Source organism: Sus scrofa, chromosome 4, assembly GCF_054392235.1.
Source record: "Sus scrofa isolate SSC_HxYL_T2T_F1_AM1 chromosome 4, Sscrofa_HxYL_maternal_Yorkshire_Landrace_v2.0, whole genome shotgun sequence".
Taxonomy (NCBI): domain Eukaryota; kingdom Metazoa; phylum Chordata; class Mammalia; order Artiodactyla; family Suidae; genus Sus; species Sus scrofa.
This window is the reverse complement of record NC_139386.1, coordinates 84,061,180-84,086,537: the sequence shown is the minus strand read 5'-3', so window position 1 is coordinate 84,086,537 and position 25,358 is coordinate 84,061,180. Positions and strand designations below refer to the sequence as shown.

General features: G+C 44.2%; 1 protein-coding gene and 1 long non-coding RNA gene across 10 annotated transcripts in view; both read right to left on the bottom strand.

Annotated features, from left to right (window-relative positions):
* The window catches only part of PRKDC (protein kinase, DNA-activated, catalytic subunit), a 157,877-nt gene that overhangs the window by 102,706 nt on the left and 29,813 nt on the right, over positions 1-25,358 (bottom strand). For all 9 annotated transcript variants that reach the window (XR_014843848.1, XR_014843847.1, XR_014843849.1 and 6 more), the window contains 10 exons: positions 25,066-25,225; positions 24,043-24,129; positions 22,980-23,099; positions 22,570-22,729; positions 20,173-20,279; positions 18,387-18,495; positions 17,013-17,176; positions 16,217-16,369; positions 10,534-10,641; positions 7,396-7,622 (listed from right to left, as the gene is read on the bottom strand). Coding sequence is in view for 6 of the 9 variants with exons in the window: in XM_021089419.2 (XP_020945078.2) it covers positions 7,396-7,622; positions 10,534-10,641; positions 16,217-16,369; positions 17,013-17,176; positions 18,387-18,495; positions 20,173-20,279; positions 22,570-22,729; positions 22,980-23,099; positions 24,043-24,129; positions 25,066-25,225 (1,395 nt within the window). In the remaining 3 variants the exon portion in view is untranslated. The remainder of the gene's footprint in view (positions 1-7,395; positions 7,623-10,533; positions 10,642-16,216; positions 16,370-17,012; positions 17,177-18,386; positions 18,496-20,172; positions 20,280-22,569; positions 22,730-22,979; positions 23,100-24,042; positions 24,130-25,065; positions 25,226-25,358) is intronic.
* LOC146403902 (uncharacterized) lies at positions 818-5,881 on the bottom strand. The gene is made up of 2 exons (XR_014843882.1): positions 5,382-5,881; positions 818-5,067 (listed from the first exon to the last, which is right to left on the bottom strand). It is a non-coding gene; the product is annotated as an uncharacterized LOC146403902 (long non-coding RNA).

Here is a 25,358-nt window from a genome sequence, read left to right as displayed (position 1 = left end):
TCCCGACAGCTGAGGCAGGCGCCTGCGGACTGAGGAAACTAAAGGGTTGTGCACAGGCTCAGCAGCAGCACTCACGGCTGTGCGTCCCCCTCAGCAGTTCTGAAGAGCTCGGCTTTCCAGGACTAACAAGGACCTTATCAATCGAACTCCTTGGACAGAGCTCCTGGAACCTCTCGAGGAAGCTGAAGCCAGTCTCTGTTCAGCAGTTTCCCAGGATCCTTAACCTGACAGTGAAAACACTGACCCATCCTTACCTGGCCATGTCTATGCCTAACAGCTACTTTCCAAAATCCAGAGTGTGCCGCTTAGCGACCATACACAGGTAACGAAGCAAAAAGCAAAGCAAGGCTAGAAGTAATATTGAAGCCCGGAGAATGATTAACCCAGGAACAGAATATTGATAATGCTCTATTTCTAAACCAGGTGGTAAGGATGCAGGAACTTCTTTTATTATGTTATTATCCTAAGAACTATAAACACTTTAGAGTTTTTCAAATTGAGGTTTAACTGACATAACATTACAACAATGTATATAATTGTACATTATATGTACAGCAAAAGGACTTGTCACCATAAGCCCAGTTACATCAGTCAAGACACAGTAACAAAATTTTTGTCTTGGACAAGATACTTTTAAGATCTCTTAGCAAGTTTCACATGTAGGACACTGTTATTAACCAAAGTCAGCGTGCTATCCACTGTATCACCAGGACTCACTTTATAACTGGAAGTTTGTACCTTTTGATCCCCTTCACCCATTTCTCTGAGCCTCCAGCCCCTGCCTCTGGCAACCTCTGTTCTATCTATGAGCTTGTTGTTTTGTTTTTTAAGATTCCACACATAAGTGAGATCATGCAGTAGTTGTCTTTCTCTGACTTACTTCACTTAGCAGAGTGCCCTCCAGCCCCATTCATGTTGTCACAAATGGCAAGGTTTCCTCCTTTTTATGTCTGAGCAATATTTCACCACATGTATATGAGTGTGTGTCCCCATTCATCTGTCAATGGGCATGGAGGCTGTTTCCATATCTGGGCTATTGTAAATAAAGCTTCTCTTTTTTTGAATAAATACCCAGGAGTGGAATTACTGGGTCATATGGTACCTCCATTTTCAGTTTCAAGAACCTCCACACTGCTTCCCACAGTGGCTGCACTAGTTTACATTCCCACCAACAGTGTATCCCCTTCTCTACATCCTCACCAACATTTATTTGTTGTCTTTTTGATGACAGCCATTCTGACACATGTGAGGGGATAACTCTTTGGGGTTTTGATTTGCATTCCCTGATGATCGAGGATGTGGAGCACCTTTTCACGTAACAACTGGCCATTTCTATATCTTCTATGCAAAAATCTCTATTCACATTTTCTGCCGGTTTTTTAATCAGATTTTTTTTTTCTATTGAGCTCTTGATATATCTTGGATATCAACCCTTTATCAGATAAATGATTTGTAATATATTCTCCTACTGTGTAGGCTGCCTTTTCATGTTTTTCTTTTGGCCACGCCTGTGGCACATGAAAGTTCCTGGGCCGGGGAGTGAACCTGCCCACAGCAGCAACCCAAGCCACTGCAGTGACAGCACCAGATCCTTAACAGGTTGCACCACAAGGGAACTTGAGCCTTTTCATTTTGTTGATCATTTCTGTTGCTGTGCAGCTTTTTAGTCTGAATTGTCTCATTTGCTCATTATTTTGCTTTTGGTGCCAAATTCAAAAAATCACTGTCAATGGGACTCCCATTATGCCTCACCAGGCTAAGAACTCGACAAAGTGTTGAAGAAGATGCGGGTTTGATCCCTGGCCTCGCTCAGTGGGCTAAGGACTCAGCATTTCCGCAAGCTGCAGCATAGGTTACAGATGCAACGCAGATCTGGCATTGCTGTGACTGTGGTGAAGGTCAGCAGCCACAGCTCCAATCTGACCCCTAGCCTGGAAACTTCCATATGCGGCACGTGTGGCCCTAAAGAAAAAGATCATCACCAAGACCTAAGCCAGGGAGCTTACTGCCTATGTTTACTTCTAGGAATTTTATGATTTCAGGTCTTACATTCAAATCTTTAATTCATTTCAAGCTAGTTTCTGTGAATGGCCTATCTATATATTTATTCATTTACGTGTGTGGGTTCAATTCTGGGCATTCTATTCTGTTCCATTAATCTATGACAGTATTTACACCAAAACCATATGTTCTGATGACTATAGCTTCACACTGCAGTTTGAAATCAGAAGCATGATGCTTCTAGCCCTGTTCTTTTTCAGGACTGCTTTAGCTATTTGGGGTCTTTGTGGCTCCATAGAGATTTAAGGATTGTTGTTCTATTTCTGTGAAAAAAGCCATTGGAACTTTGATAGGCATTGCACTGAATCTGTACATAGCTTTGGGTATTATGGACATTTTAACAATATTAATTCTTCTAGCCCATGATCACAAAATATCTGTTTATTTGCGTCTTCTTAAATTTCTGTCATCAATGTCTTACAGTTTTCAGTACATAGATTTTCACTTCCTTAGTCAAATTTATTCCAAGGTTTTTTAATTCTTTTTAACGTAATTGTAAATGATAGGGTCCTCTTAATTTCACTTTCTGATAGTTCATTGTGAGCACACAGAAAGGTAATAGACTTTTGTGTGTTGATTCATATAATGATTTTGGATCCTGCAACTTCACTGAGTTTATCAGTTCTAACAATTTTTATCAGTGGTGTCTTCTAGGGTTTTCTATATATGTCATGTCTCCTGCAAATAGTGGTAGTTTTAGCATGTTTTAACACTCTTCTGTACACATATGTTTCACAATTTTAAAAGGTCAAAAAAGAAAAGAAAAATTATCAAAACAGCAAGGGGATTTTTCACAGAACTAGAGCAAATAATTTTAAAACTTGTATGGAAATACAAAAGATTGCAAGTATTCAAAACAATCTTGAAAGAACAGAGCTGGAGGAATCATGCTCCCTGACTTCAGACTACACTGTACAGTAATCAAAACAGTATGGTACTGGCACAAAACAGACACATAGATCAGGACAAAGAGCCCTGAAATAAACCCACCCATTTATGGTCAATTAGTTTATGACAAAGGAGTCAAGAATATACAATGGAGAAAAGACAATCTCTTCAATAAGTGGTGCTGGGAAAACTGGACAGCTACATGTAAAAGAACGAAATTAGAACACTCTCCAACACCATACACAAAAATAAACTCAAAATGGATTTAAGGAATTCTTGTCGTGGCTCAGCAGTAACAAACCTGACTGGTATCCATGAGGATACAGGTTGAACCCCTGGCCTCACTCAGTGGGTTAAGGATCCAGTGTTGCCATGAGCTGCAGTGTAGGTCACAGATGTGGCTCAGATCCCAGATTGCTTTGGCTATGGCGCTGGCCAGCAGCTGCAGCTCCCATTTGACCTAGCCTGGGAATTTCCATATGTCACAGGTCCAGCCCTAAGAAGCAAAAAAAAAAAAAAAAAATGGGTTTAAGACCTAAATATAATAAGACCAGAAACTTTAAAAGTCCTAGAATAAAACAAAGGCAGAACACTCTAACATAAACTGTAGCAGTATTTTCTTGGATCTGTCTCCTAAAGCAAAAGAAACAAAAGCAAAAATAAACACATATTGCCTAACTAAGCTTAAAAAAAGCTTTTGCACAGCAAAGAAAACCATCAACAAAACAAAGAGACAACTTACTGAATGCGAGAAAATATTTGCAAATAACATGACTGATGGGGGTTAATATTCAAAATATATAAAGAGCTCACACAGCTCTACATCAAAGAAACACAAACGGCCCAATTAAAAATTGGGCGGAAGACCTGAATATACATTTTTCCAAAGAAAGCACACAGATGGACAACAAGCACACGAAAAAATGCTCAATATCACTAATCATCAGGGAGTTGCAGATCAAAACCACAATATCCCCACATACCTGTAGGAACAGCTGTCATCAAAAAGAATACAAATAACGAGTGCAGGTGGGGATGTGGAGAAAAGGGACGCCTTGTGCATTGTTGGTGGGAATATAAACTGGTACACCCACGTGGAAAACAGTATGGCAATATCTCAAAAAACTAAAAACTGAACTACCAAATGACCCAGCAATCCCACTCCTGGGCATATATCTGCAGAAAACCACAATTCAAAAAGACACACATGGAGAGTTTCCACCTTGGCGCAATGGGTTAAAATTCGTACTGCAGCAGCTCAGGTTGCTAGGACAAGCAGGTCTGATCCCCAGCCTGTGCAATGGGCCAAAGGATCCAGCGTTACCACAGCTGCAGCATGGATTCAGTCCCTGGCCTGGGAACTTCCATATGCCAGGGATGCAGCCATTTAAAAAAAAAAAGAGGGGAGTTCCCGTCGTGGCGCAGTGGTTAATGAATCCGACTAGGAACCATGAGGTCGCGGGTTCGGTCCCTGCCCTTGCTCAGTGGGTTAACGATCCGGCGTTGCCGTGAGCTGTGGTGTAGGTTGCAGACGCGGCTCAGATCCCGCGTTGCTCTGGCTCTGGCGTAGGCCGGTGGCTACAGCTCCGATTCGACCCCTAGCCTGGGAACCTCCATATGCCGCAGGAGCGGCCCAAGAAATAGCTAAAAAAAAAAAAAAAGAGGGAGTTCCCCTTGTGGCATAGCAAAAACAAATCCAACTAGTATCTGTGAAGATGGAGATTCGTTCCCTGGCCTCGCTCAGTGGGTCAGGGATTGGGCATCACCGTGAGCTGTGGTGTACGTTTTCAGATCCTATGTTGATGTGGCTGTGGTGCAGACCAACAGCTATAGCTCCGATTCGACCCCCAGCCTGGGAACTTCCATATGTCACTGGTGCGGCCCTAAAAAGAAAAAAGGGGGAAAAAAAAAAGGTACATGGAGTTCCCGTCGTGGCGCAGTGGTTAACGAATCCGACTAGGAACCATGAGGTCGCGGGTTCGGTCCCTGCCCTTGCTCAGTGGGTTAACGATCCGGCGTTGCTGTGAGCTGTGGTGTAGGTTGCAGACGCGGCTCGGATCCCGCGTTGCTGTGGCTCTGGCATAGGCCGGTGGCTACAGCTCCGATTCAACCCCTAGCCTGGGAACCTCCATATGCCGTGGGAGCGGCCCAAGAGATAGCAACAACAACAACAACAACAAAAAAAAAAGACCAAAAAAAAGACCAAAAAAAAAAAAAAAAAAAAAAAAAAGGTACATGCAGGAGTTCCCCTGTGGTGCAACTGGTTAAGGATCCAGCACTGTAACCACTGTCACCTGTAACATTGCTGAAGCACGGGTTCAATCCCTGACCCAGGAACTTCCACATGCCATGGGTGTGGCCAGGGTTAAAAAAAAAAAACAAGAAACATGCATCTCAATGTTCATTGTCGCCTTATTTACAATAGCCAGGACATGGAAGCAACCTAAGTATCCATCAACAAATGAAAGAATAAAGAAGATGTGGTTTATATATACAATGGAACACTATTCAGCCATAAAAAAAAAACCCCAACAACTTGCCATTTGTAACATGAATGGTCCTAGAGTATTATGCTTAGTGAAATAGATGAGAGAAAAGACAAACACTGTATGATATCACTCATACCAGGACTCTAAAAAAATTAAACATATATAACAAAACAGAAACAGACTTGAGGATATAGATAACTAGTGGTTACCAATGGGGAGAAGGAAGGGGGAGGGCAAGATGGAGAAGACTTAGAGACCCAAAGTACTATGTGCGTAAGATAGAGAAGCAACAAGGAGACATGGCACAGTCCAGGGGACACAGCCAATATTCTGTAATGACTATAAAGGGGGCATAATCTTCAAAAATTGTCAGTCACTACACTGCACACCAGAAACGTAATGTTTTCTATCAAGTACACCTCAAAAAAAAAAAAAAAAAAAAATTGGAGTTCCCTGGTGGCCCAGTGGGTTAAGGATCCAGCACTGTCACTGATAGGGCTCAAGTCACTACTAGGGCACAGGTTTGATCCCTGGCCCAGGGACTTCCACTGCTGTGGATGTGCAAAAATCAATCAATCAATCAATCAATCAGTACAATGACTTCCAACTCCAGTCGATTTTCATACAAATGTGCACAGGCCTACACACAGAGCCAGAGCCCCATCCATCCATCATCTCTCTTACTATTACACCTGCTCCCTCATCACTATCCCAACTGCCATTTCCTGAGAAGCTATTGTGACCATGTAGTCAGATTCCTCGTTATAAGACTCTTTAGTGATCATGTGCCACTAGTTAAAAGCACTGATTTCAGCTACAAATTTTACCTTTATCTATGTGACTGATTAAATACTATCTACCTCTCTTTTTCACTTTATTATCATTATGTTCTGGCTGTGCCCATGGCATGTGGAAGTTCCCACCAGGGATCAATCAAACCCATGCCACAGCAGGGACAAGACTGGACACTCAACCCATTAGGCCACCAGGGAACTCCCTCTACCTCTCTTTAAAATGCAACCCTCACAAAGGGCCACATCTTTGTATAGTCAGCATCTGGCACGCATGTTATCGGTCCTAATTAGCAATGAACTAACGAACACACCCTACTAGAGCCTTAGGTCAGGGCTGTGAAAGAGCCTGTTCACTCTCCACACAGCCACAGGCAGGTGATCTTCAGGAGGAGTCTAACAACATCATTCCCCACTCCTACACCACATGCACCTCACGTCTAAATTCTTCAGACAGAAGCTACTGGCCAGCCTCAGCTGGGGCCCTTCCAAGCCTCAAACTGTATGACAATGAGGAGAAAACCCCTTCACCTCCTTATACATGGCCCATCTCTGACCGCTGCCCCATCCCCCAACCTGAAATGCTTGGGCTGGTGTGCACTCACCCTCTAAGTCTCGTCCCAAGTGTTGGTGCTGGAGGAAGCCTCCCTGACCCACCCAGACTGGGTCGGACACACCTCTTCTGCACAATGTCTTGTGCTGCTCTTACCAGGCTGTGCAGTGTAATGCTTGAATTTAGTGCTCAGGACCTTTTTGGAATGCAAACTGCATTTTTCCAATCATTTAACCCCCTGAAAATAGCATGTAATTATTTACTAAATGTTTGATCAAAAACATCCAGTCCCAGAGTTCCCGTCATGGCGCAGTGGAAACGAATCCGACTAGGAACCATGAGGTTGTGGGTTCAATCCCTGACCTCGCTCAGTGGGTTAAGGATCCGGCATTGCCATGAGCTGTGGTGTAGGTCACAGATACGGGTCAGATCTGGAGTTGCTGTGGTGTAGGCCGGCAGCTACAGCTCTGATTAGATCCCTAGCCTGGGAACCTCCATTTTCTGTGGGTGCAGCCCTAAAAAGCCAAAAAAAAAAAAAAATCCAGTCGCTTTATGAAACCACTACTCAACATTTAAACAACTTTACATGCTTTCCTGTTGTGTGGCTACTCACCTGAATTCTCTGTAGATATTATTAAAAGCAAGGGCAGCTCCCAGCCTCTTGAAAGCATTGGGGTGAAGTGCAAAGCTGTACAGTCTCTTGAAAAGCGATTTGGTATTTACTGGACTGTTCTCCTGCTGCTGCGGTGTTGTCTGCTTAATGGACCATTTGAGGAATTCTTGAATACATCGACCAGAAAAATCTCTTAAAGTACTGTCAACAGGGTCCACAATTCCATCCTGAAAGAAAGGATAAAATGAGAACTGAATTCCCTAGTCTGCTTCTGAGCATAACTGGAGTATTTATGAAAGTTAACATAGAGCATTAAGAAAAACACACACACTAGTCAAACCAATCTGACTGTCTAGAATCTAGACTCTAATAACAGATTCCCTTTGACATAATGAAAATGCTTTTAAACAAAAATCTATGAGAAAAAAAAATCTGTGGGGGGAGGGGAGAAAGAGAACAGGGAGGTCACTGGGGGCTCAGCTGGTTAAAGGTCAGGTGTTGTCACTGCTTCTGTTGATCCCGAAGAAGGGGACTTCCACGTGCCAGTGTGTCCAAAAAGAGAGAGAGGGAGAATATTTCACTTATAACACCAAAGCAGTCTTTTTCTTTCCCTTTAGAAACACAATGACTATATCCTACAAACTGCTGCTGATTCTACTTCACAAGTGTCTGAAATACTTTATTTATTGGAAAGAAGGAGGAGCTCCTGCTGTGGCACAGTGGGTAAAGGATCCGAGTGCAGCTGCTCGGGTCTCTGCAGAGGGGTGGCTTTGATCTCCAGCATGGTGCAGTGGGTTAAGGACCCAGCATTGCTACAGCTGCAGCTCAGATTAGATCCCTGGTCTGAGAATCAATGTGTCACAGGTACAGCCATGAAAAAAAAAAAAAAAAAAGGAGAATAAGACCCTTGCAAATTCCAAGGAAACTGTAATGCTACACAGAGAAAAATGGAAGAGAGGTGCGGCTCTAAAAATAGATCTTTCTGTCAGTGCAGTCTCCACAAAGGCAGTCTCTAAAAAACAGCTAAGGAGATCTGAAGTTTGTTTCCCTCTTCGAGCCGCACAGTTCGAGGGAACTGACACTGAAGTAAGAATTCCCTCTCCATCCCCAGTCCCTTGCTACTTTGATTTTGTCACCTTTGACCACAGCACCAATGAGAATTAACGAAAGTGATGGGAACAGACTTGGGAAAGGGCAGAGGCGTTCAGGGCCCTCAGCGCTGAGCTGTGCCTGGACGGAGGAAGCCGCTGGACACTCGGGCTGGAGGGCCGCCAGCCTCTCACTTCCTCCTCTAGCTGTGCTTTCCACAGCACCTCATTTTCGATCATCATCTCTCCCGATTTTTTTTTTTTTTGCAGCCCTGACTTAAGCTACCTTCGAAGGTCAAAAAGGGAAAAGAAACAGCAAAGATAGAAACTCTGGACTAGAAACATTAGAATAAATCCATCTGAAGAAGCCACAAGTTAAACATAGTTAAATGTATTTGCTCCAATCAGATGTCACTGCAGACACTGCAGGGAGTTAAACCATAGGTATGTCTACCTCGTCCTCCTAATTAAAAACGTTCAGTAACTCCCACCGCCCATAAGTAGCATCTGACTGGGGCGACTCTGAGAGCCAAAAGAGGACTCACTGCTAACAATTCCACACACCACGGGGACAACAGCAGGTGTTTGGTGGCTCTCTGTGCGACCTCTGCCACTCTGCCCGACACACGTCATCTCATCTTAAACAGAGACGACACAGATTCAAATGCGAACCTATTTGCAAAAACATGACATTTAAGAATGTCTGTTTGGGAGTTCCCTAGGTGGCTCAGTGGTTAACAAACCCAACTAGCATCTTTGAGGATGCAGGTTCGATCCTTGGCCTTGCTCAGTGGGTTAAGGATCCAGTGATGCCATGAGCTGTGGGGTAGGTTGCAGACAAGGCTCAGATCCTGTGTTGCTGTGGCTGTGGTGTAGGCCAGCAGCTGTAGCTCCGATTCGACCCCTAGCCTGAGAACTTCCATGTGCCGCGGGTGCTGCCCTAAAAAGACAAAAAAAAAAAAAAAGAATGTCTGTTTGGACAAATCTGCTATGTGTTCAACTGGGGACAAAATTATAGGTTTGAAATAATAGGTAAAAACCAATTAAGATGACATTCAGGAGTTCCCTGGTGGCCTAGTGGTTAAAGATTCAGTGCTGTCACTGCTGCTGACCAGGAACTTCTGCATGCCACAGAGATGACCAAAAAAATAAAAATGACATTAAACAAATGAAATGTAAAGCCATTTGCATAAATTCAGAAAAGTATTATAAGTGTGGAAAGACAGTAAAGATTTGACTGACTACACTGCTTCTTTTTTCTTTTCTTTTCTTTTTTTTTTTTAATGGCCACGCCCAAGGCACATGGAAGTTCCGGGGCCAGGGGTTGAATCTGAGCCACAGCTGCGACCTACGTTACAGCTACAACAACACCAGATCCTTTAACCCACTGTGCCAAACCAGGGACCAAACCCACACCTCCCCGGTGACCCAAACTGCTAGAGTCAGCTTCTTATTCCACTGCGCCACAGAGGGAACTCCCTGACTACACAGCTCCTACCCTCAGTGAACCAGTGATGATGCCGACAGTTCTGCCTCCAGCACCTCAGGATGCTCTATGCAAACGGTGAGCTACTACTTCCCAGGGTCTTAGTCACTGAATGCAAATACAAGAGAAAATGGGAGAACCTCAAAAAATTCCTTTCACACCTGAGTTAACTGTTATACTGTAGACACGAAAAAGAATAATAAAGAATACTGCAACTCTGACCAAAGTCCAAGAATACTCTGATTCACCCCTTCCACCCTGAACACACACACCACACTGTTAATCAGATGAAGCATGTCAAATTCACAACATGCCCCCCAAAAAACCAAAAAAGCGAATATCGTCTTACAAATATTAAAAACTATCACTTAATTAAATGAATACTGTACCCCGCTCATTAAAATGCCACCTCTCCAGTTCTCTACGACAAGAGCAAAAGATGATAACAATCAGAGCCAGTGCTACCTTCTGATACCTTGACAGGTAGCTTTCCTTAAAGGTCTGAGTGTGGATCAAATACAAGCAGTCAGTGGGAACAACAGGAAAAGCACAACCATTACTCACCAGTATCGTTTCTAGGAGCGCCACAGTGTCCTGACTCTCGAACTTCTTATTGTTGGTGAACCAGTGAATCAGCTGCATGACTAGCGGCTCAAAGAGCTGCCTTGTCACCTGAGGAAGCAGCACCATCAGTTTCTTTTCTTCATGTAAATTTCACATCAAAAAGAGTTCTACTTACAAGAGACAAATTAAAATAAAATCCAGTAAAGCCACGATGGTTTACTGGATTCCTTCTCTAGTTCACTTCTGTGGAAGATGCCATCTGCCTGCTGTCCTTCCTGAGAGCACTAAGACTTTCTGTTCCTCTAACGAGAGGGTGACAGGGTACCAGTGCCAGTTTTCACCAGATTCATCTAGATTCACGTGACCTGAACATGCACAGCACGGGATGCAGGTCATTATCCAGCCCCACCTCCCACCCCCGTGGTGACAGGCCGGGAGCCAGCTCCATGCCCCACACACAGGACGTCCAGGGGAGAGGTACCCCATCCACCCCGAAGAGGGAGAAAACCTTACTCCTCAAGAGGAGGGGGCTCCCAATACCTTCTCGAACTACCTAAGTCTTCCAGGGCCCAGGGAGCACTGGGTGCTGGCTTTTATGATACAGAAGGTTTATCATTCACTGGAGTCAAAACCATCAACTTCGATCTGCACACACGTTTGCAGTGCTCACAGGCCCAGCCTCAGGTCTCCCTGCCCATCTCACCAGGAGGGGCCCTGGCGGCAGGGATTCCAGGGAGTCCAGGCAGTGCCCCCTCCCCAAGCTCAAGGTGAACGTACCCCACCTCAAAAACCATGTGTGGGAGTTTCCAGGTGGCACAGTAGGTTAAGGACTCGGCATTGTCACTGCAGTGGCTCAGGTTGCTGCTGTGCCACAGGTTTAATACCTGGCTCAGAAACTTCCATGTGCTGCAAGTGCAACCACAACAATAATCATGTGACACGTGTTGGGGTTCAGACTAAACAACAAGAGTCTCTTTTTTTGTCTTTTTAGGGCCGCACCTACAGTTTACGGAAGTTCCCAGACTAGGGGTCGAATCGGAGCTGTAACCACTGGCCTACGCCAGAGCCACAGCAACGCCAGATCCGAGCCGCGTCTGCAACCTATACCACAGTTCACGGCAATGCTGGATCCCTGACCCCCTGAGCAAGGCCAGGGATCAAAACCACATCCAAAGGACACTATGTTCTGTTCTTAACTCACTGAGCCACAATGGGAACCACAACAAGTTCTCTTGCACTTTGCTAAATCTCCCCCAAAAAATATCTTTCTAAACTCTGAAGCAATTTTTACATAATCAAAGTACAAGGGTCTTACATCTCAGCTTGGAAGTTTAACCTGGTCTTAAAGCATCACTTTTATTTCCTAAAAGATTCATTTTGTATTCTCTCTTTTCCAGCTGCACCTGCAGCATGAAGTAATTCCTGCCAGGGATCACACCTGAGCCACAGCAGTAACAATGTTGGATCCTTAACCACTAAACCTTCAGGGAAATCCTTATTTTGTAATCTTAGCAAGTAAATTATATATATTTGTACACACATACCCCTTACAGAAATTGCAGTAAAAGTATAAAATCATCCATCTACAATCCTATTTCCAAAAGGTAATCACTGTTACTATTCAAAATCACTGTTAAATTTCAATAGATTTGAGGGAGTTCCCATTGTGGTGCAGCGGTAACAAATCCAATTAGTATCCATGAGGATGCAAGTTTGCCATGAGCTGTGCTATTTGGTCGCAGATGCATCTTGGATCCCTCATGTGCTGTGGTGTAGGCCAGCAGCAGGAGATCAGATTCGACCTCTACCCTGGGAACTTCCATATGCCATGGGTGCAGCCCTAAAAAAAGCAAAAAAATTTCAACATGTTTGATTTATACACATTTAAATATGTATATACATGAGTATAAAAACAAACATACACTTTGGAGTTCCCATCGTGGCTCAGTGGTTAATGAATCCGACTAGGAACCATGAGGTTGCGGGTTCGATCTCTGGCCTTGCTCAGGGGGTTAAGGATCCAGCATTGCTGTGAGCTGTGCTGTAGGTCGCAGACGCGGCTCAGATCCCATGTTGCTGTGGCTCTGGCGTAGGCCGGTGGCTACAGCTCCGATTCAACCCCTAGCGGGAACCTCCATATACCGCGGGAGCGGCCCAAGAAAATGGTAAAAAGACAAAAAATAAAATAAAAAATAAAAATAAACATACACTTTTGTAACTACTTTCTACAAATACATAAGCTACTTGGACCTTCTGCTGTGGCTCAGCGGTAAGAAGCCCAACTAGTATCCGTGAGGATGCAGGTTCAATCCCTGGCCTCGCTCAATGGGTTAAGGATCCAGGGTTGCTTTGAGCTGTGGTGTAGATCACAGATGCAGCTCAGGTCTGGCATTGATGTGGCTGTGGTATAGGCTGGCAGCTGCAGCTCTGATGTGACCCCTAGCCTGGGAACTTCCATATGCTGCTACTTGTCCATAAAAATATAAATAAATAAATAATACATACATACACTACAAAAATATCTTTTTTAGATGTCTTGTACTTCATATATGGATATAGCATGATCCAGTTACCCAAATCCTATTAGAAATGCAGATATTTCTGGGAGTTCCTGTCGTGGCACAGTGGTTAATGAATCCGACTAGGAACCGTGAGGTTGCAGGTTCGGTCCCTGCCCTTGCTCAGTGGGTTAACGATCCGGCGTTGCCGTGAGCTGTGGTGTAGGTTGCAGACGCGGCTCGGATCCCACGTTGCTGTGGCTCTGGCGCAGGCCAGTGGCTACATCTCCGATTTGACCCCTAGCCTGGGAACCTCCATATGCCGCTGGAGCGGCCCAAGAAATAGCAAAAGAAAAACAAAAAAAAACCCAAAATGCAGATATTTCTAGCTTATGACTGTTTTATATAGAAAATCCTGAACACCTTTCTGGATAACAGCTGCTGGTCATGTAGCTCAATATCAAAAAAACAATCTGATTAAAAAAAAATGGGCAGAAGATCTAAATAGCCATTTCTCCAAAGAAGCCACACAGATGGCCAAAAGCACATGAGAAGATGCTCAGCGTCACTATTAGAGAAACGCAAATCAAACCTGCAATGAGGTACCACCTCACACTGGTCAGAATGGCCATCTCTAAAAAGTTGACAAATAAAAAATGCTGGAGAGGGTGTGCGAAAAGGGAACCCTCCTACACTGGTGGTGGGAATGTAAACTGATACAACCACTACCAAGACCAATATGGAGGCTCTTTTAAAAAATGAAATATAGAACTACCACATGATCCAGCAATCCCATCCTGGGCACCTATCTGGAGAAAACCATAATTTGAAAAGATACATGCACCTCAATGTTCATGGCAGATCTATTCACAATAGCCAAGACACGGAAGCCCCACCAACACAGAAATGGATAAAGAACATGTGGGGGGTGGTGTGAATGTGTGTGTGTGTGTGTGTGTGTGTGTGTGTGTGCATAACTCAATGGGATGTTAATCATAAAAATGAAAGAAATAATCATTTGCAGCAACATGGATGGATCCAGAGATTATCATGCTAAGTGAAGTAAACCAGACAGAAAAAGACAAGTATCTTATGATATCACTTACACGTGGAATCTAAAACACGAAAAAAATTAACTTACTTACAGAACAGAAACAGACCGACAGACACAGAAAACAAACTTATGGTTACCAAAGGGGAACGGCTGTGGGGAGGGATGGATGGGGGCTGGGGGCTGGCCTGTGCACACTACTGTCTATGGAATGAATGATCAAGGGGACCTACTGAGCAGCACAGGGAACTCTACCCAATACTCTGTGACAACTTATATGGGAAAAGACTACGAAAAAGAATGGGTATGTGTGTACATGCAACTGAATTACTTGTACAACAGAAAGTAACACAACACTGTAAATCAACTATACTTCAATACAACTTTAAAAATGAAAAAACAATGAAATTAATTCCAGGATTTTTGTTGGAATGACACCAAACTTGATGAATGTTTTAGAAAGAACTGGCATTTTCTTCGATTTTTTTTTTTTTTGCTTTTTAGGGCCCCTCCAGTGGCATATGGAGGTTCCCAGGATAGGGGTTGAATCAGAGCTGTAGCCACCGGCCTACACCATAGCCAGAGCAACGCAGGGCCCGAGCCACATCTGCAACCTACACCACAGCTCACAGCAACAACGGATCCTGAGCCCACTGAGTGAAGCCAGGGATCGAACCTACATCCTCACAGATCCTAGTCAGGTTCACTAACCACTGAGCCGCGAAGGGAATGCCTCAATATTGATTCTTTAGGGACACAGCATATTAATTTTATATTTATAAAAATCTGTTTGCCTGGCACACTGAAGTTTGTTCCTAGATGTTTTATTATTATATTTTTATGCTGTTATGAATGGCATAATGTAGACATATTTTCCAAGTGGTCAATACTGACATATGAGAATTCAACTTTGTAATACGTCAGCTTTCTCCTTCCTTCATTAATCCTTAGATTTAACAGCTGATACTCTGAGCTTTCATAATTTTTTAAAAAATTATATTAAAATAATCATTTTTTCTTTCCCCTCCCTCCGGGACCTCAGGGCCTAGAGTGGCCCAGGGACAAATCAGTGCGAGCGACCGATGGATCACACGAGGCCTCCCGAGCAAGCACCCACACAAGGCCCTGCTCCAGACAGAGGAGAGGCCACATCACCTCTCCCCACGGCACCGCCAGGGCTTCACGGCTGGGTGTGATCTGAATGCGACATTCAGACAAACATCCCTCATCATTTTAAAGGCAAAACTAAACCATTCCTGTTTCACTAAAATACCCTGAAGGCTTATCAGTCCTACGAAATCTATTTCTGTGGTAAATCTCCAGTTTTAACCCCAAATTCTATTTAGTCACAGTGCATCTTCATACATAGCTGGCTTGTATTCATTCATACATATACTGAAGGATTTTCCATCTATATTTATAAATGAGTTTTTTGCCTAGTTTTCTTTTTTATGTGTGCACCCTGGTATCAGTGTTCTGCTAGCCTCAAAAACAAAGTGACAATTCAAATTTTTTCTGCGTAGCGGTAGCAATGGAGAATTCACTCCACAAAGCCATGAGGAAGAGGCGACCTGCAGACGTCTCCAGTCCCCTCCCTGACTGCCTGCTCAAGTTCCTCCTTTCTTCCCGACTCCTTTGAAAGACACGAGCCCTGGGAGTTCCCGTCGTGGCTCAGCAGAAACTAATCCAACTAGGAACCACAAGATTGCTGGTTCAATCCCTGGCCTCGCTCAGTGGGTTAAGGATCTGGCATTGCAGTGAGCTTTGGTGTATGCCGGTGGCTACAGCTCCAATTAGACCCCTAGCCTGGGAACCTCCGTATGCTGCAGGTGCAGCCCTCAAAAGACAAAAGACAAAAAAAAAAAAAAAAAAAAAAAAAGACACAAGCCCCGATGTGAAGGGGCTGACAGCAAACAGCCAGACACTAGACTCTCGGGAAACTTACCTGGAACAGCAGTTCTCTCCCAGACTTTGTGCCACGAATTCAAAAAGCGCAGGGAGCTTTTAAAAGTCCCGAGCCCCAGGTCCTAACCCTGAAGAACTAAACCAGAGGTGGAAGGATAGCAGATCCCCAGTGGTTCCAAAGACTTGTTAAAGTTTCGAAACTGTTTCAAGTTCCTCATCACCCACTCACCTGATCTACATCACACGCCAAACGCAGCAGCACTGGAAGGGTGCGCCTGTACAGCTGGTACATTGGGGGCGGGCCCTGGCCCCCGTCAGGCATCTGATTGGCCTTTCCGAGCATGAACACAACCATGCTATGCAGAAGTTCACAGGCTGCAACCTATAACAGGCCAGGGTCCAACAAGGTGACGTTCTCAGTTCACAAGAGAAGAGCATTTCAAAGGCTCCCCAAAGGCAGCAGCCCTGCAGCAGGTAAGCGTCACACCCAAACAGAAGCTGATTGCATGGCGCACCCCCTGCATAAGAGCAGTGCTTCCTTCCATCCACTTCTGATGCACCCATATCCAAGAGTCAAGAAATGAACTGAAAATGTTTAGACATTGGGACTAATACATCCATAAGAAATGTATTTCAGTGCTGCCATACCCAGAACTGTGCTTCATCTCTCAGCACATTTTCAACTATCAATTTGAGTAAATACGCTTTTAAAGCGCCAACTTTGGAAATGTACAAAATCATATAAAAACTTGAGATTATCTGTTTCTAGTCTCTTTGGTTGAGGAGATAACCAAGCAGACTAAAAATCACCTTAAATGCCTCTGTACTATGTTCGCACTATGAAGAGCCCTGGGGGGTAAACATTTGCCAGGTTATTAGCTGTTGAGGTAACTGACAGGTAACTTTTTCTTACCAAGGACGTATACTTCTGCAAACTGGCAGTTTTTTACCCACTGTCAGACAGAAAAGGCACCATTTCCGCGTGCGCACATACACACCCTCAGCGCAGCAGGCACACCCAGTACCTTGGTGCGGCGGTCGCCGGCTGAGAGCGCCAGCTCTGAGACTCGAGGCAGGAATTCGTCCAGATGGACCACAGGCTTCATGTCCGGAAAGGGCACCGCGAAGCTGAGCCTCCGCTGTGGGTCCCACGCCACGCATTTCCGCAGACGATCCCGCGAGGACACCCCTGTCCAGAGATTCAGAGGTTCAGATGTGCTGACCAGGGGCCACCAGGCACCTGCAGATCTGACTTAGCTATTTCTAAACTAGTATCATAGTCAGGAATGTTTAATTTCTAATTGCAGTAAGACTTACTATTCTGTGGGAGAATGGTAATTGAACACAATTTTGATTAAAAATCTGCTGGCCAAAAAAAAGAAAAAATGGAATTCCCATCATGGCACAGCAGAAACGAATCTGACTAGGAACCATGAGGTTGCAGGTTTGATCCCTGGCCTGGCCCAGTGGGTTAAGGATCCGGCATTGCCATGAGCTGTGGTGTAGGTCGCAGACAAGGCTTGGATCCTGTGTTGTGTGGTTCTGGTGTAGGCCAGCGGCTACTCCAATTCGACCCCTAGCCTGGGAACCTCCACATGCCATGAGTGCGGCCCTGAAAAAAGACCAAAGACAAAAAAAAAAAAAAATCTGCTGGGAGTTCCCACTATTGTGCCATAATGGGCTGTGTCTCTGGAGCGCTGGGTTGCAGGTTCCATCCCCACCGGGCATAGTGGGTTAAGGATCCGCGTCGCCACAGCTGCCACAGAGGTCACAGCTACAGCTTGGATTTGATCCCTGGTCTGGAAATTCCTTCCATATGCCCTAGGGCAACAAAAAAAAAAAATCTTTTTTTAACACTTACTCTCCTTTATTCTCTTTCAAGAGGCTCTAACTTCCTAAATGCCAAGTCAGCAAATCAAAAACATTAATTCTGATCAAAAACAATCTGAAAATGTCTAAATATTGAGAATATCAGCCTTAAAAGAGATAACTTTGAATTCCCAACACCATGTTTAATGTAGAGTATCGACTCAGATTCTGCTTCAAGTGGAAAAGACGCAAGAGCACTCCTGTGAGGGCACAGAACCCCGCTGACTGCAGGGCCCAGATGAAGCATTTCATCAGGCAAAACGGGATTCTTTGAAATCTTACTTGAAAACACAAAAATCACAAATGGGAGTGAATATCTGGATACACCACCGTCTGTAAGGATCCAAACTGAAGTACAAAAATGCAGCTACAGGGTTAGTTCATCTTTTTTTCTCTTTTGGCCATGCCCAGGGCTTGCAGAGTTCCCAGGCCCGGGATCCAGCCAGCACCACAGCAGTGACAACCCTGATCCTTAACTCGCTGAGCCACCAGGAACTTGCAAAGGTTAATTTATCTTAAGGAAAGGTTACCTGTTAGGAGATTTTTGTTGACTTGTCCTCCAAGACGGCCAAGCACGTGCACAACTCGAACCCGTACTTCTTCCAAGGACAGTGCTTCACTTTGCGAATGTGCGGACAACTGAGTGAAAATATTAAAGACAAACGTGAGCCAGAATAAAACTCTTCCCTGTCTCCCTCCACTACTGATGCTCCAAGGGCTCATGATAGGCTACACGGTACTGCATTAACTTCATTGTAAATCCATGAAAAGAAGTCACAGCTCTTCCAATTTTTCAGTTACATGTCCATTTCCTAGGCCAGTGGCTCCAACTTTTGTGAGGACCCCCTTATACTCCTAAAAATATGAAAATCCCTGAACAACTTTTGCTTATGTGGGTTGTATTTCCCAATATTTATCATAATAAAAGTTAAAACTGAAATATTAAATAGTTATCATCTTATTTAAAAATACTAAACCATTGCATATTAACCAATGACATACTTTTAGGAAAAGTAACTATGTATTTCAAACAAACAACCTCAGGCAAGGGGTGTGTTTCCGTTTTCATGTCTGTGGCTGGACAAGGAGGGCCAGCATGCAGCCCTTCTTCCTACTTCTCCAAACTGAGCACATGGTGGCTTCTTAAAGCTTGGTCGGTGTGCAGAGTTCCCGTAGTGGCTCCGCGGAAACGAATCTGACTACCATCCATGAGGACACAGGTTTGGTCCCTGGCCTTGCTCAGTGGGTTAAGGATCTGGCGTTGCCACAAGCTGTGGTGTAGGTTGCAGACATGGCTCGGATCTGATGTTGCTGTGGCTGTGGTGTAGGCTGGCAGTTACAGCTCTGATTCCACCACTAGCCTGGGAACCTCCATATATCGCAGGTGCAGTCCTAAAAAGAAGAAAAAAAAAAAAAAAAAGATGTTGAAAATAATGAGGTGGGAGGACTTTTCCCCAGAGCTTGAAGTATCAGTTCCAGACATAAAAGGTTTTTCAAGTTTCATTTTTTTACATCACACCTAAAATACTTTCCCTGCACTAACTCAGTTTTCTCTATTTACATCATTTTTATTATGTTATATACCACATCTTTAAAAAGTGTTCAAGATATTATCACTGAAAAAAAAAAAACTGCCATGAATTAAAGTTGACAAAATGATGCATTTCAGATCAAATCAGTAAATGAATCAATCCCACACATCCATAATATCAGTATTGCAACTGCTTATGCCAAACAAGAAAACAATAGCAAGAAGTTCCCTGGGGCTCAGTGGGTTAAGGATCTGGCATTGTCCCTGTTGTGGCCTGGGTTCGATCCCCATCTTAGGAACTGCTGCATGCCACAGGAGCAGCCAAAAAAGAGAAAATAAGATCAAGGAAATAAACCAGTTAACACAGTTTTTCTTTTTTTCTTTTTTGGCTGCACCCATGGCATATGGAAGTTCCTGGATCAGGGACCGAACTTGAGCCAAAGCTGTAACCTACATCATGGCGGCTACAGCACCAGATCCTTCATCCACTGCGCTGGGCTGGAGATCATACCCGCACCTCAGCAGCAAGCCGAGCCACCACAGAGGCAAAGCCAGATCCTTAACCTGTTGTGCCAAGGGAACACCAATACCATTTACATTTTTATTGCTAAATTATGTATTGGAATTATTTCTAAATTCAATTTATATATAACTTGAATTATTTCTAAACTCTAATTTATATATAAGAACAATTAATATTTTAAATGAAGATTTTCACTTTTCACAAGCATTAGAATCTGATCTCTCCGTTATTTAAAGTAAAGACAAGACAAGGGATTCCTTACTGATGAAATGTTCTTGGTCCTCTTCAGATGCTTTAACACATCTCTATTAAATCCTTTCTGGGCAGCCCGAGAAAGTGCCGACACTTCCCAGTTAGTCCTGGTCTCATCTATCAACAGTCAACAAAAGTCAATTTTAAGCATCCTTTATTGGTGAATACAAGGGAAAACACACTATACTGCACAATCTGAGAACTGGCCCAGACAGATGCCCATCGAGAAGCACAACAACTGAACGCAGGACACAGACAGGCCTGAATTTGGCCCCAGAAAACTCAGCTAAAAGGACAGCCTCAGAGGAAGTTACAAGCAGCTGAAAGCCTACACTGGGCTGCAGGGGAGGGGGAGGAGTCCACGACCCAGCTTGCTTCTGACAACGACAATGCCTCGGGTGCAGAAAGGCAATGCACGTGAAGGATTCAGGCAGAAATACCCATGGTGCCCGCAACTGCCTGACACAGGGGTCAGGAAACGGCGTCCTGTGTGCACACCCACTACTACAAGGTACAGAGAAAGGACACGCAGCAACAGGGTGGGGGCATACGACAGAGCTGCTAGGTCTGGGTGAAGAGCAAAGGGGCTCTCTGACTGTTAAAGCAACAGTTATGGGAGTTTAATTCCTATGCAATAAAATATCACTAAAACAGGGGTGGCCTCTGAGACCAGGGAGTGAGTTTATTACTTTACCTCCCTCTGCTTTGCCCTACCTAATTATCTATATGTTTACCAAGATATAAAACAATCCTCTGCTTAGAAGAATCACAGAAATGTCCCACATTAACTTAAAAGAAATACAAATCTTTCAATGAGGTAACTGGCAGAACTAAATGCAAAAAAGCAAATTAAAGTACCACATTCATTTTCTTTAACCAAATCCACGTATTTTTAGTGAACTACTCAAAGAGCAGCTCTCCTTACAGTAAGTGAATTTCAGAAGTCAGATAGGGTTCAAACATCAACTACTTCGTATTTTTTGTTTCTAAACAATACTTGTTATTACTATCCCAAAATTGTGACTTTCTTCATGAACTCTGAATATGTATTAAGGTGTCATAAAAACTAGGCACAGTAAACAAAACTTGTCACACAATTTTCAATTACCGTTTTCAAACCAACAGTATTTAAGTTGAACATAAAATAATGACTTGGTGGAGTTCCCATTGTATCTCAGCGGTAATGAACCCAACTAGTATCCATGAGGACGCAGGCTCGATCCCTGGCCTCGCTCAGTGAGTTAGGATCCGGCATTGCTGTGGGCTGTGGTATAGGTCACAGACACAGCTCAGATCGGCATTGCTCTGTCTGTGGCACAGGCCGGCAGCTGTAGCTCCAATCTGAGCCTTAGCCTAGGAACTTCCATATGCCACAGGTATAGCCCTAAAAAGACAAAAAGGAAAAGAAAATGATTTACGTAGATAAAATTTTACAAATTAACACGACTTTTCACTTTGGTGACAGTTCATTTAAATTCTTACTAATACTTCAGGGTCTTTTCCAGTATGAACCTTTCTTTGTGCTGCATCTGTGATCACAACGTCCAGTCCATCTGGTCATGACATCCAGTCCACCTGGTTCATGCAAATCTGTTCCCCTCAATTCTACATACTACTTTTCTTGACCAGGAGAATTTATTCACTGAATTTTTTCCCAAACCTATTTCTTGTCTGACAATTCCTAACTAATATTAGTGCTTCATCAGTTATATCTGAAGAACACCAATCAAAGTCAGTTGGGATTAGGTCAAAATATAAAATTACTAGTGGGTTTCCTTATTGTTTTAATTTCTGGTTGATTTATTAAACAAAAGTCTCTTTGCGGAGTTTCCGTTGTGGCTCAGTGGTTAACAAATCCGACTAGGAACCACGAGGTTGTGCGGGTTCGATCCCTGGCCTCGCTCAGTGGACTGAGGATCCAGCATTGCCATGGGCTGTGGTGTAGGTCGCAGACGCAGCTCAGATCCCGAGTTGCTGTGGCTCTGGCGTAGGCCAGCAGCTACAGCTCCAATTCAACCCCTAGCCTGGGAACCTCCATATGTCCCAGGAGCGGCTCAAGAAATGGCACAAAGACAAAAAAAAAAAAAAAAAGTCTCTTTGCAAGGTAGTATTATTAGGATCTATAAGGAGTTCAAGACACTTAAGGCAGAGTTTCTGCCCTTGGAGACTTTGTAAATCTTGGTAGGATATAAGTGAGTAAAATAAAAAATTGGTTTAATATTTCAGCTATATTTTCTATGTCCCAATTATACTGAAATGAACTGGGGAGATTACAAAGATACCAAACATATTTTGAATATATTGGGCTCAAATTTCAGAAGTAGCAAAAATATAAATACGCAGTCTTATTATAGTTATTTGCTGTCATTTTATTTAAGATACATGTCAAAATTCTCCTAAACCTTACCTGATAAGGCTGAAGTTTTCAGATATCCATCAAGGGTGGGGAGAATGTCCTTATAATAGGGCTGCATCACCTGTCTGCAGATGCAAACGGACCACTCCTCCAGGGCATTCAGGCCTACTTCTGCCAGTGGGGTATGGCTCAGGCCCAGCTTGAACGCCATCTGCATGGCAGTACAAACAAGGTCACCAAGGATGGAAGGGGCTTCCCCAGACAGGCAGGAGAGGAGGGTGCCCTGAGTGGCCTCTGGGGAAGGCCTGGCAGTGGTGTCTCCTCCTCATACCCCTGAGGGCCCTGAGAGGCCCGGCCGGCTGTCTCCACGCTGCTCTGTGGCAGCAGAACTTGAACCAGGGCATCTAATGGGTGAGTGCCCACTGTAATTGCCACACTTTGCAGGAAACAGGACGACGCACCTGCAGTGCTGGGACGTAGGCTCTGACATCAAGTTCAATGATGGCATGTGGCAGGGACAGGACAAAGGTCAAACAGGAGGCCAGGAGTTCATCCTTGTACTGCTTCATTTTAACCGACACCTTAGCAAGAAAGGCGACAAGAAGGTCAGTGCTATGCACCTGAACAGAGCCTTCGACTACAAGTTCAACTCAAGACACCCTACTCTCAAATATGAGAAATGACCATGTGGTCTTTGTTTGACCCAGACACATTCATTTAAAAATGAAGGCCTGGGAGTTCCCGTTGTGGCGCAGTGGTTAACAAATCCGACTAGGAACCATGAGGTTGCGGGTTCGATCCCTGCCCTTGCTCAGTGGGTTAACGATCCGGCGTTGCCGTGAGCTGTGGTGTAGGTCGCAGATGCGGCTCAGATCCAGCATTGCTGTGGCCCTGGTGTAGGCCAGCGGCTTCAGCTCCAATTAGACCCCTAGCCTGGGAACTTCCATATGCCGCAGGAGCGGCCCAAGAAATGGCAAAAAGACAAGAAAAAAATAAAAAATAAAAATAAAAAAAAATAAAAATGAAGGCCTGATCTCCAGGAAAAGTTCATTTCTTTAATACTTAATCCCCACCATATGGAAAAGCTAAAGAATCTATTAACTCTGAGCTGTCAGCATTCAAATTATTTTGCAAAAACTCAGGGGACTGAGGAAGCCCCACGATTTCCTCTGTTAGTGTTTTTCAACTCCTTAATTCTCACGTGTATTAAACAACCAATGTTTATGTAATCAGATCATTTACATAACTTTCGACATACAGTCTTTTTTTTTTTTTTTGCTTTTTAGGGCTGCACCTGTGGCATATGGAAGTTCCCAGGCTACGGGCTGAACCATAGCTGCAGATGGCAGCCTACACTACAGCCACAGCCACACAAGCCCCTAAGCCCACTGAGTGAGGCCAGGGATCAAACCCACATCCTCATGTGTATTAGCCGGGTTCATTACCGCTGAGCCACAACAGGAAGTCCCTACATTCATCCTTAAATAACTGACGATGACACTGGATAAATCATTTAAAAATTACCTCTTTACCAAATTTTGCAAACAAAGCAAAGCAGGAATACTTTTCTGGGTCCTCAGGAGACTGTTTCTGACTCTGTGGACCAACTCCCTGTGGAATAAACCACTAAATTAGTTCAGTGAACGATAACCAATTAAACCTGTGTCCTAACAGCCGTTCCCCCATCCTTCCCCGGGCAACCCATTATCCCCTTGCTCAGGCCTCACACAGAGGGGAAGGGAACTTGGCCCTGAAAACACTGCAGGCAGAGGCCAGTGAGAAACTGAGCGTGAGGTGGGAGGTAGACAGCTGGTCAAAAGCTAGAGGCCTGAGTCCATTCCCCATGGTGTACGCCCAGAGCAGACACGGGCTCATGACCACAGCCCTCGGACACTAACCCGGTTAGCCTCACGAGCCAGCACATCCCCAGGGTGGCCCAGGCACAGGCTGCTGGGCTGCGGCCCAGAGTTTGATTAGCATGAGACCCTCCAAGTGGTGCTGGTGACACCGGCCCAGCACCAACCAGGCCCTCAGAGCCTCTGCAGAGCTCACATAGTCAGCCAGGTGCAGGGAGGGCAACTAGTTAACTTTTTAAAAAGAGTGCCATCAGCTCACACTACCACTTTTCTTAAAAAATACATATTGGGAGTTCCTGTCCTGGCACAGTGGTTAATGGATCCGACTAGGAACCATGAGGTTATGGGTTTGATCCCTGGTCTCGCTCAATGGGTTAAGCATCCAGTGTTGCTGTGAGCTGTGGTATAGGTCACAGACAAGGCTCAGATCTGGCGCTGCTGTGGCTGTGGTGTAGGCTGGCGGCAACAACTCCGATTCGACCCCTGGCCTGGGAACCTCCATATGCCGTGGGTGCAACCCTAGAAAAGACAAAAAAAGACCAAAAATAAATACATACATACATATATTATCATAAAACCAATATCCCTTAAAACTGCAATACACTATAATGCTGTATTTTATAATACACTTATACACACTCACGCAACCTATAAACAAAGGAATATTCGATGTCCTCCAAAAAATGCTTACCTCAAAATATTTTATCTTCTTGGCATTTCTCACGGCAACAGAAAGCAATTTGTAGAAACCACTAATTAGTGGTGACCGTGTAGACTGCAGAATTATCTCATATGCAAAGGGGTGCAGCCATGGCTCAAAAAACTCTATGTGTGTCTCAGGAAGAATGTCTCTATAAAAACAAACTCAAAACTTAATGTAGAAATTCTCATCATAAACTGTTTTTATTTGGCTTTGAAACTATAAGGAACATAATGAAAATTATAATCTGTGATTCCATTATATAGCATTTTCAGGTATATATA